This window comes from Diabrotica virgifera, chromosome 9 (genome assembly GCF_917563875.1).
Source record: "Diabrotica virgifera virgifera chromosome 9, PGI_DIABVI_V3a".
NCBI classification, from domain to species: domain Eukaryota; kingdom Metazoa; phylum Arthropoda; class Insecta; order Coleoptera; family Chrysomelidae; genus Diabrotica; species Diabrotica virgifera.
In genome coordinates this window covers 219,105,629-219,118,811 of record NC_065451.1, presented here as the reverse complement: position 1 = coordinate 219,118,811, position 13,183 = coordinate 219,105,629, and the positions used below count along the sequence as shown (strand labels likewise).

Genomic DNA, 13,183 nt, shown 5'->3' with positions numbered 1-13,183 from the left:
TATCATTTTGTGGACAAAGTTGTGAGTTATACAGTGGCTGTATCCGTTTTTGTCCTACTTTTGAGGTATTTGTGTAATTTGCAATATACTGCTAAAAATAAAATACTAAAAATTTTAATTCTACAAAAAACTAGTTCTGATAAGGTAATTTGAAGATAGGCCAGTTAATGAGTTTGGCTTGTATATGGATTTAATTTAAGCAAGCAGAACCTTTACTCATTATAGGCCAGGTGTTAATTTGATTTTGCTTCATTAGTGAACTTAATATCTCCAATTCAACTTTAAAATGGTTAGCAAATGTTCCAGTTGTAATGATGATCTTCTTGACAAGTTTGTCGCATGTGACAGCTGCCATGTTACTGTGCACCAGTCTGAACACTGTACTGGTTTATGCGCCTCTGAACTACGCGCTGTTGTTATCCAAAAAAGAACCTTAATGTATTTTTGTGCTGATTGTCGTTTATCTTTTAAAAGTGTACCCAAACTTATTAGGGAAATTGACAATTTTAAAAATGAACTTAGTGCTTTGAAACAGGACATGTTAAAACTTAAGGCTGAAAAAGGTGCTAATTCATTTTCTGTTGATGATGTGGTAAACGAGCTTCATGAACGGGAAAAAAGATCTAAAAACATCCTCATTTTTAATCTTCCTGAATTAAGTAACACTTCTGAAGATGCTTCTCAAGTAAAATCTATTTTATCAAAGGCCCATGCCTCCATCAACACAAATGAAGTCAAAATCTTACGCTTTGGAAATGTGAACAAGAATGGACATCGTCCCATTAAAGTAATTTTTTCTTCAGCAAGTGATGCTCTTCATGTTATTAAAAACAAACAAACAGTTAGTCGTGAAAAAAAGATATATTTTATTTTAGATCAAACCCCTAACAAAAGAAAGCTTTTAGATAGTCTTAGGTCCGAGCTTTCAGAGAGACAAAATGCTGGAGAGGTTAATCTCACGATTAAGTATTTCAATAACATACCTAAAATCATTCAAAAAAACCTTTAAACTCTACTGACTTGGGCAAGTTTACAGTCTATTACCAAAATGTCCGGGGTCTCAGAACAAAACTTACTGAATTAAGCCTCAATGTTTTTAATTGTACCTATGATATTATCATTCTTACAGAAACTTGGCTCAATAGTGACATTGCTGATGCTGAAATTGGTCTTGTCAATTACAATATCTATAGACAGGATCGTACACCTGCCTCTAGTTCATCTCTTAGAGGGGGTGGAGTATTAATAGCTATTTTAAAGAAATATTCATCATTACGAATCCAATCTGATCCTTCTATTGAACAGCTGTTTGTACGGTTCCACGGCAAACTTATTCTGGGAGCTCTATACATTCCACCTCAATCTCCAGCCTACACCTATCAAGTTCATGCTGACCAACTGATGCTTCTAAGTGAACAGTTTTCATCTCTGAAATTTCACTTATTTGGTGACTATAATCTCCCCTCAGCTAGGTGGAGAGTTGAAGATTATTGCTCTTCTGCAACCTCACAAACTTCATCACCTCTAGCGGTAGTTGATGCCATTGAGGTTGTTTCAAATATGTGTGCTTATCATAATCTTTTTCAATGTAACTTTATATTTAATAGCAGGGGTGTTATTCTGGATCTTATCCTGGCCCCAGAAGAGCTTGTCATTTCTGAAGCTGACGATGCTCTGGTTTCACCTGACTCTCATCATCCTCCTCTGTTAACATCATTGCAGCTTAATGTTTTTGATAGGTCAATTTCTGGTAACGAATATTATTATGATTTACGTAATGCAAACTTTCCAGCAATTCACCAATGTCTAGAATATATATAGAATGGGATAACCTGTTTCGTGGTAGAGATCTTTCCGACATGATCGCTATGTTTTATGACATTATTTACTCTCTCATTGAACATTTCACTCCAGTTAAATATTTTAGTACTAAGAAATTTCCTTGTTGGTATTCTTCTGAGCTTAAGCAATTGTTAAAGGAAAAAATAAAAGCTCATAAAATTTATAAAACCTTAAAGACTCCTGAAAGCTATGCTGATTTTTGTCATCTGAGAACAAATTGTAAAAATCTATCTAAATGCTGTTATGACAATTACATACGTTTCACCGAATTTTCTATACAAAATAACGCAAGGCATTTTTGGAAATTTGTAGGTAGCAAGCGTGAAAACAATTGTATACCTGACTCAATGACCCTGAATGACTCTGTAGCTTCATGTGGCAATGATATTGCCAACTTATTTGCAGATCACTTTTCATCAGTTTATAGTGATATTACTTTAAATTGCAATGTTGACCATATTCAGTCTCAACTCAATATCTCATCATATCGTATCCAGATTTCCAAAATTTACGAAAAGCTTTCATCATTAAGTGTCAACAAGGGTCCTGGGCCTGATGGTATACCACCTAATTTTCTTAAGGAATTCAGTTTTGTACTATCGCGACCTTTGTTTCATATATTTAATAAATCTTTGGATGTAGGTCAGTTTCCGGACTTTTGGAAACTTTCTTATGTCACACCAATATATAAATCTGGTAATAAATCTAATATTAGTAATTACCGCCCTATATCTATTCTTAGTGTTATACCAAAGGTGTTTGAGAGTATTATAACTGATTTCCTCACCTTCGATAGCTCCGGGATCCTAAACTCTCAGCAATTTGGTTTTACTACAGGTAAGTCTGCTGAACTGAGTTTGTTGACCTATGTTGATTTTCTGTCTGAAGCCTTGGAGGAGGGACTTCAAGTTGATTCAATTTATACTGACTTTTCCAAGGCCTTTGACAGAGTAAATCATGAACTCCTGATTCAAAAGCTTAGCTCCTATGGCATAAGTGGACCTTTGTTGCAGTGGTTACGGAGTTATTTAACCGAAAGATTTCAACAAGTTCGAGTAAACCACTTTTACTCACAAACCTTTCCAGTTAAGTCAGGTGTACCACAGGGGTCCCATTTGGGTCCATTACTCTTTAATATATTTATTAATGATATTACCAACTGTTTTCACGATTGTAACGCCTTGCTATTTGCTGATGACTTGAAGTGCTTTAAAGTTATAAAAAATCATTATGATGCTGCCATATTGCAATCAGAACTGAATAACCTCTCTGCATGGTGTTCACTTAACGGTATGAACCTTAATTCAATCAAATGTCATGTAATTAACTTTAACCGTACTCACCACCCAATATTATCAAACTATTACATTGATGGCCAATTGCTCAACACTGTTAATAGAATCAAGGACTTGGGGATTACACTGGAAAACTCTCTTTGTTTCAATACTCACATCATCAATGTCATTCAAACATCTATGAAAATGCTGGGTTTTGTAAAAAGAACAACTCGTGATTTTACAAACATATCCAGTATTAGAGTTCTTTACTTCTCTTTGGTCAGGTCTCACCTTGAGTATTGTTCTTCAGTGTGGTCCCCACACTACTTGGTCTACATTAGGAAACTTGAACAAGTCCAAAATAGTTTCTTCCGTTACATTGAAGCTTCATACCTATCAAGATTACGCTGTATGGCAGCATCAACTGCAGGTCCCTTCTCTTGCAAGCAGGAGAAAACAAAGGGACCTTTTGCTATTATTCAAGATCTTAAATGGTAAATGCAGTTGTTCTCAACTACTTAATAAGATCGCACTGTTTGTACCACCTCGCACCACTAGACAAGTGAGAACATTTTATGTACCATTCCACAGGTTTAATTATTCACTTTTTTCATTCGTACCCAGAGTCTTGAATTTAGCAAACTCCCTTTGCAATTTACAACTGTTCGACAACTCCATCAGTCGTTTTAAAAGAAATTTAGATGGGATCAATATTTGAGTGAAGCGTCTGTAATTTGTTAACTTGGTTTTGTAATTTGTTAACTTGGTTTTATGATATTATTTCATAGTACATATTTACTTCTAATATTATATTTATATTTCTGTATGTCTGTTTTTTATATTATATTATGTTATTGTTTTTTTTCTGTACACTATGTATTTTTGTAGAATTGGGCTTGCCCGTAAAATAAATAAATAAATAAATATATGTGGTATATCTCGAAGTTGTATCTCCTCCTCTAAACACCATTTTCACAGATGCCACCGAATATTCCTCTCGGGCTCCTTCGTTCATATATAAGCAGAAGGTTTTCATCTGCCTTGGAGATGGTCCATGTCTCCGATCCATATGTCAACACTGGTTGTATAAGGGTTTTGTATATGGTTATTTTTGTTTTCTGGCTTTAGTTTCTGCTTCTCATATGTCTACTCAGTCCAAAGTAGCATTTGTTTGCTAGGATTATCTTCCTTGATTTCTTCCGTAGCGACGTTCTCCTTGGTGATCAGAGAGCCTAAGTATGTGAATTTGTCCACCACTTCAAAGGTAGAGTTATCAACAGTGAATTGGTGACCCATCTTTCTGGCTCTATTGGGTGTTGATGCCATCATCTTAGTTATCTCCTCGTTTACTTTCAGGCCCATATTTTGTGCGGCATTTGAGAAGGTGGCATACATTTCTTCTAGTTCGCGTGGTGTGCGGGCAACTAGGACTTCCGTTATTTATATATTATTAAGTGTTCGGTCTTGCACAAGTTGTTGGTTATTGGTCTTTTTTTTAAATCTTATTTCCTTGGCGAGTTTTTGAACTTTACCTATTTTATTGTGGGTCAATTCTTTTGCTACTAATATTATAGTCTTCGTCATATTTTTATTTAGGATTTCAAGGTTTGAATTTTTGTCTAATAGTTCAGTACGTTCTTATCAGTTTTTATTCGTATTCGATTTTTAGTTTGTCTATATTTATTTTTTTTGCCTGGCGCTTATAAGTTTTCTTCTTTCTGTTTTGGTGTTAATTGTTATTCGGGTTCTTGGCATTCTGTGATCGCTACCTGTGTTTATCGTATTTAACACTTCTTCTAAAGGTACCTATCTTCTAGAGATGTTGGCGATTACATTGACCTATTTTATTCTATTTACAGCAGCTCGAAATAGATTAGTTAACGTTAGACCAATCCACTTCCTAAGATTGGCCAGCCAGGATATACGTCTACGTTCAAGGCATATCTTGCCCTCAATGTTGCCTTGTAGAATCAACTGTTGGAACTCGGTATTTATTATGTATAAACATTTTCAATTTCTTTGCAACACGAAAATGCAGCAGCTGCATAATACTCTGGTTAAATCGGAGAGTGCAGGAAGAGTCTATACCGGTTTCGGAGGTTTTTTCCTCCTCATCAGTAGTCCCATATCCTCTTCTCTCCGATTTACCCAGGTATCATACTTTGGGCCTTTCCGAATTGCAAAGAATTGTCACATCCGTGACATTTCGTTCTTGGGCCTTTCCGAATTGCAAAGAACGAAATGTCACGGATGAAATTGAAAATGTTTATACATGTTAATTCATTTATCCTTTTGTTGAGTACTAAGGAATCTTTCTTGTTGGGACTATTACCACGCTGAGCAGATGGGACGCGAATTATTTAAATTCCCTCATCTTAATTTCCTCGACATCCTGTATGATTTATAATTTTTGAAAATCTCGGTAGGTTGTAACCAAAGAAAGTATTCCACCTGTTGTCAATCTGGTAGTATGGGAACGATATTTATTGTCGTTTCTGTGCTACTTCGATTGATAACTTACTTTGTTTTTCGTTATTTATTATTATGCATAATGTGGCCGAAGTAAGTCAATTTTCTGTTCTCTACGGTGTTAATAATTTCTTTCGTCTTTTCTTAGCCTCTGGAGAACAGTTATATTAGTTGTGTGGTGTGTATGAGACCTTCAACACACGTCGGCAGCATTTCACATTTCAAATGCATCTAATCGGTTTATGGCATCTTCTGTGAGACTCCAGCTTTGTACTCCGTAGATGACATTAAAGACGTAACATCTAAGAATTCTTACGCGTATATTGATACTTAAAGATAAGTTGCAGATAATATTCCTGAGACTGTTAAAAGAACTGGCTTTTTCAATACTAGTTTTTATTTCGTAGCTATGATCCCTAGTATCCTTAATATTGCAGCTCAAATAGCATATTTTCTAACGGTGTATCGCTTATTGTAATTTGGGAATTTATGTTGGTGTTCTTATTATCATAGTAATGTTAAACGCTGTTGTATCTAATATTATGTTTCTGTCTGCATAATAATATATAGTAAATTTTACTTTTTTTGACCCATTTGGGCTTTGCCAGGTCCATCTTTTCTTTTCTGGTTTGTTTAAAGAATGTATTGGTTATGTATAGGTTGTTTTCTTTTGCATAATTTACTAGTATTTCTCCTCTATTATTTTTTTCTCCTAACCCATATAGTCCTATTACAATTTAATTTTTCTTCTTTCTTAATTATCTTAGTAAATACGGGAAAACAATAAAACTCGGTGTTCGAAACAAAAACATATATTCAAAAATAACAAAGTATATTTACTAAAACACAACCATATAGTAGAGAAGTACCAAAATATCCAAAAATTTATTTATAAAAATACAGTTGTCACTTAAGTAAGTGGGCAAAATTTTTCCTCCAGATTCTTTTGTTCAGTCGTCATCAAGATGTATTTATATACATTTATGCACTTTATTCTACGCAAATTTATAATATTTAGATATTTACTACGACCAAAAAAATAATAAATATAGTTATTGTGACATGTCGCACCTCCGTCAAACAGTGGCACAACTCAAAAAGCCAAACACTGTCACAACTTTAAAAATTAGTAAACAGTGCTACAACTCAAAAAATAAATAAAAACGGTTTTATTACACCAACAGTTTAATAAATCTACAAAATCCTAGCTAAAAAAATGTTACATCTATGGTTCAAGTATTCATCGTTAGATGACACTAGCGTCATTATATGGTTAACCAAAATCAACGATGCACCGAACATAAACAGTGTCACATATCGGCTTGCGCATGACAGTTGTCCACATAAGACCTGTACAAAGCGTCGTTTGTCGAGTTAAGACAGAATATGTGATTGCTTTATTCAAAACAATCTGAGAATCTGCCCAAGAAGAGTGACACATTTTAAATTTTTGACACCTATATTTAAAGTTAGATTATTAAAAAAGTATATCTCTGTTAACCAGATAATAATAATATATTCTGTACTGCTAAAGCCAATTTTAATAAATACCTAATATTTCGTAAATGTTTCGTTATTTTATCTATATAGAGTCACAACTCAAAAAAAATATTTTTTAAAATATTTTACCAAGTATACTTAATACGCTATTTTGTAGTGCTTCAAAAACCTCTGTAACGTACTAAAATAGTTATTGTTCTAATTATAATAGTTTTTGAATGAAATTCGGAAAAGTTTTAGAGCTAACTTTAAAATGTCGTTTTCTCGATACTTTGCTTTTTTGACTTATGACACTGTTTGAGCGGAGATGTGATGTAAGTTGCTTAATGTGACACTAAGGCAAAAAACAAAAAGAAGTTGTGCGCAAGAAAAAACATTCTCAATAACAATTTTCATGTACACAGATTTCCATTAACACATTCTATACTCAGATGACGCATTAGTGCGTCATGGGCAGTTATAAACTTAATTCTAATGATTTACAAATTGATAGAATACCGAAATAAATAGAAATATGTACATTTCAATCGGTAAAAAGTAATAAAATCAAACAGTTTTAGATAATGACAATTTAATACTTAATATTAATAATGAATGAATTAGAATATACAATAAACGTAAATAATAATAGACAAAAAAACGAAGGTTTGTATAAAACACATTAGTACGAACATGAAACATTAGTAAAAAGGAACTAAATATCATGGACTAAGGACAAAACTTGTGGAAACAAATGAATCCTAGAATAAAAATAACTGACAAGCGCTCCTACTAAAAAACATTTGTATAGAGTTGGATCCAACTTTTATGTTCCTTTGTGTGATCCGATTACGTGACATTGATTCTCAGCTCAGAAACGATTCCTATAATTCATTCCAAGCTAAAACTAACGATTAAATGCGCAAAAAGGTACGTCGATTATTGCTGCAGCGTAGATTCTAAAATCTGTAATGTGAATTCTGAATTCAACGATAACAGTGACTAAAAAATCCTGGTTTCCATCAAATGACTAGCGTAAATCAAATACACCAAACTTTGTTTCCAAAGTGAAAACATTTGAGCTTAAATTTGTTAATCGACTTCTGCACTGAACTGAATCCGACTCACTGAACTGACTCCACTCTTACTAGGGTATCTTTACAGTGTAGTGGTTACTTCAGATCACATATCAACATAAATATCAATGATAAGTAGAAAACTAAACAATTTGACGATACAACGGGAAACTTACAGGAACACACTAGTGTTGTTGATTATAGTTACTTTCGAGTATTCGTTACATATCCTTACTTTTGTATAAAGTAATCATTTACAGTATTCGTTACTTTGATTACTTTTGTATTTGAGTACCGGTAATCATCTCGAGAATCGTATTTCTCAGTAGGTAGGTCTGTATAGGTATTCCGATATAACAATGATCTTCACCAATCTGTTTAAGAGATAAAAATGATTTGATTACTTTTGTATTTGAGTACCGGTAATCATATCGAGAATCTTATTTCTCAGTAGGTAGGTATTTTGTATAGGTATTCCGATATAATAACGACCTTTACGAAGTAATCAGAGTAATCGAAGTAGATACAATAGTCGTTACTCGCTCTGGTACGATTGCTACGAAGTAATCAGAGTAATCAAAGTAATAAAAGTAGATGCAATAGTCGTTACTCGCTCTGATACGATTGGTACGAAGTAACTAAGTAAGCAGAGTAATCAAAGTAGATACAATAGTCGTTACTCGCTCTAATACGATTGGTATGAAGTAACGAAGTAATTAGAGTAATCAAAGTAGATACAACAGTCGTTACTCGCTCTGATACGATTGGTACGAAGTAATCAGAGTAATCAAAGTAACGATTTGCCTCTCTCTATAGTAATCGTTACTTTCGGTATTTGTAGGTAACGAGTACTTTGTAATGAATAGTTACTTTTTCAACATCCCTAGAACACACAATTAAATTGATATTGTATAAGGTTTGTTCCTACAAAGAATCACAAACTAGCTCATGACAGTTTCTGACTGCTGCACAATACGCATATGCGAATTCAACCAGCCGCGAACTAGTTTGTAATTTTTGTTGGAACAAATATTCTACCGAGCTGGCAAGTTGCCTAGTGCACAGAGAAAAGAAAAGAAAGAAGAAGAAAGCATTCTGGAAAACGAGGGAAACCAAAACTTTAACCTTACTACTTTACACCACAACACGAGCAACGAGCACATCATTAACAAATACTATGGACAGTCCATAGTATTTGCTATCACTCATTGTTTCATAAATTATAACAAAAGTATAAAACACTAAAATACAATATTATGTACTTAAATCAACAAAATAACCAAAACAAAGGTAAAGGTACCTATTTGATATAAATATAAATAGTTATTTAGTGTGAGCATGTGAGTGAATCAAAATTATACTAATTGCGCATGTCCGTGATTAACAGTTTGCAAAAAGTTCGGAAACTTTTCAAACTGTCAGAAATTAATCTCAAACTGATTAAATATTTCATGGAACAGTGTACTTTGTTGACTAGTAATCAGAGAAAATCTTATTGGGACGGCGAAATTATTATTGCGCATGCGTCTGACAGTCGGTGACAGTTGGAAACTTCTGTAGGAACAAACTTATAGTAAATAATCATAAACAAGCCCACCGACTAAAAAAATATATAGAGTTGCGACAAACTGTTACGTTCCGTTGTATGATCTGATTAAGTACGACTGTGACTAAGTAGTTTTAAACTAATACTACAGAATAACTGTAAAAAGCTTGTTTTAATGATCCTTCTATCGTAAATTTTTAAATATGTGTTAAAAAAAGTGAACAGGATTTCACTAAAACATCAAATGATACTTTTATATTAGTTTTTACCCTATATACATTCGGTTTCTCTACTGAGAGTACGTTTTGGTGATCTCTAGAACTTAGATTGTTAACTGTCTCTAAAATCAGCAAATATTACTTCAGCTTTTAACATATCCAGTTAACTCTATAACAACTTTACTATTTTATCGTTGTTGCATTAGATTTGCCTACTTGTTCGCTAAGTTGCAACTCTATCGTGATAACAAAGCGAGCTAGCAATCTAAAGCTAAATTTGTCGACGAATTTTTCATTACCAATGAGCAAAAAACTATTTGGTGTCGTAGAACTCTAAACTAAGAAAATCTTTGTATATAACATGTCACTGGAACCAAAATCAAAAAGAATTGTCAACCGATTCCCACTGAACTCAATCCACACTTTTACTGAATCGGATCCATCCGTAGTAGGTATCGTTACACTGTAACGATTCTTTGAGATCCGAATCATAGTTACTTGTTACTTCTCATGTTTAGCTGTTTCAATGTACCTGTTCAGAATTCTAACAAACATTAGCTGTATTACAACTTATTATACTATAATAATAACCTATCTATGGATCAATACCAAACATCGTTCATAATGCATTAAATCTTAGCAATTGGCAAGAACAGCAATGCATTTGATGATATACAACAGTTTACAACGACAAAATAATTCAATAAAGTATGTGCCATTTTCTTCTTTGTTATTTTTAACGATGACATGTGCCAAATGTCAACATTGTGCCATAAAAAGGTAAAATTCGATTTTGGCATTGTTAGTGTTTAAAAGTACTAGAACATAATTTACAAATTCATGTAAAAGTGCCGAAATATATGTATGGATTTCAAGAAAATATCTCAGAAATAGTACAAACATGAACATGCTACACTTTGGACGCACAAATTCAAAAATTTGAAGAATTCCGCAACTAAGAGAATCTTGATAATATATTTTAGGCAATAATTGGAAATAACGCTTGTTTCCAGCTGCTATAGTGCAAAAATGGTACAAAAATCAAAGTCTTCCACTAAAACCATGAATCTAGAAGAAGCTTATTACATAGTGTAACTAGAGTTCAACACAACAACTCTCCACATCAACCTCCATTCAATAAAATAACTTGATTGCATGATATCAGGATTGTAGCCAGCAACTTCTCCTGACATGACCCCAATTGAAAAATACTAAATAAAGTAAATATTTAAATAAAAATTATTTTGGTACTATACAAAAATATTACTCTTCACATAATATTCCTCTACCGTACTTCTAACCAGACGAAAGTCTTACATACTGCAATTTGGTCGCACAAATTCACATGGAGTAGGAAATTTAAAGAAAACTTTGAACACTTTCATATCCAGAAGGATTTTGAGAAGACATTTGAGACAATAATTGGAAATAAAGCTTGTTTCCAGCTGCAATAGTGCAGCAATGGTACAGAAATCAAAGTCTTCTACGAAAACCATGATCTAGACTAAGCTTTAATTATCTAGTGTGAATAGACTACAACAAAACAACTCTCCACATCAACCTCCATGCCATAAAAGCACTTTATTGCATGATATCAGGATTGTAGCCAGCAACTTCTCCTGATTTGATTCCAATTGAAAAATACGGGGACTTATGACAATTTAAGTAGAACTATTTCTTTCACTATGCTTTGTAATATCCATATACTTTCTACACACAAATACTAAATAAATTAAATATTTAAATAAAAATGATTCTGGTACTATACAAAAATATTACTCTTGACATAGTATTCCTATACCGTACTTCTACATATATGTACATAAATACATCTTCATGGAATCGTTGAGTAGAAAATAAAATAAAACCGATGAAATAAAATATTCTTATACTCTTATAGTTCCATCATTTATTTTGTCATAAACATCTTTTGTTACCTTTTCGTAAGTTCCTTTGGTACTGTCTAAGTAATAAATATTATCACTAAATTTAGAGGGATTGAAACCTTGGTCTTGCAAGTCGTTCTTCTTTAATTTGTACGTACCTAAAAGAAGAATGTTTTATACAGTCTTAAGCAGAATCATATCATGGTATACATACAGATTAAGCGAAATTTAAAACGGAACATAAAGATTTAATACATTGTATCTGAACTACACTACTCCAAGAAATTAACGCACCACCTTAAAAATGGGTTATTTTTGATATTTCGAATTTTCTAAACCTGTTGCTTGATTGAAGTGTAATAGCCTTATTCTTTAGCAATATCGCTGTAGTCGTATTGTTGATAGACAGGTAAATTGTCATTGTATACCGGGTGTACCAATCAAACTGTGTTTTTTTTATCGAAGTTCACCACACCCTGTGGAATGTTCTAGCGTTTATAAAATACTGAAATTAAAACCCAACTATAGCCTCTGGTTTTCTTAACATTCTGTTTTTTTATTCATTCGCTTATGTTGGATAATAAAAAATTAGGTACTTCAACAACTAGCTATGTTCTTCGTTAATACACGGTGTTTCTAAATAAGTGCGACAAACTTTAAGGGGCAATTCTACATGAAAAAATAATGACCGTTTGCTTGATAAACCTTTGTCCGCAAATGCTTCATTTCCGAGATACGAAATGTTAATTTTTTTTTACAAACTAACGATTTATTTATTGCTCTAAAACCGGTTGAGATATGCAAATGAAATTTGGTAGGTTTTAAGAGCTAGTTATTGTGAATTTTTTGACATACATACAACTAAAAAATTTATATTCTACATTGGCGCGCATACAGGTCATATTACCCGTGTGCACGTCAATAGTGAATATAAAATTCTTAATTGTATGTCAAAAAATGCGCAATAAATATCTCTTAAAACCAACCAAATTTCATTTGCATATATCAACCGCTTTTACAGAAACAAATAAATCATCAGTTTGTAAGAAAAATTCAAACTGTGATTTTTCTCAAAGTTCGTGTGATCCTGTGGAATATTCTAGCATTTATAAAATACTGAAATTAAATCCCAACTATAGCCGCATATTTTCTAAACATTCTGTTTTTTTGATTCATTCGCTTATGTCGGATAATAAAAAAGTTAGGTACTTTAACAACTGCCTTGTTTTTCGTCAATACAGGGTGTTTTTAAATAAGTACGGCAAACTTTAAGGGCATGAAAAAATAATGCCAGTTTGCTTTATAAACATGTTATGTCCGCAAATGCTTCGGTTTCGAGATAGGGGATATTGAAATTTTTCTTACAAACTCATGATTTATTTATTGCTCC

At 33.0% G+C, this 13,183-nt stretch overlaps 1 protein-coding gene across 1 annotated transcript in view; it reads right to left on the bottom strand.

Moving 5' to 3' along the window:
* Positions 1-6,384: 6,384 nt before the first annotated feature.
* The window catches only part of LOC126892039 (long-chain fatty acid transport protein 4-like), a 137,506-nt gene continuing 130,707 nt past the window's right edge, over positions 6,385-13,183 (bottom strand). Inside the window, exon 10 of the mRNA XM_050661463.1 lies at positions 6,385-11,951. Coding sequence (XP_050517420.1) covers positions 11,794-11,951 — 158 coding nt within the window. The 3' untranslated portion in view covers positions 6,385-11,793. The remainder of the gene's footprint in view (positions 11,952-13,183) is intronic.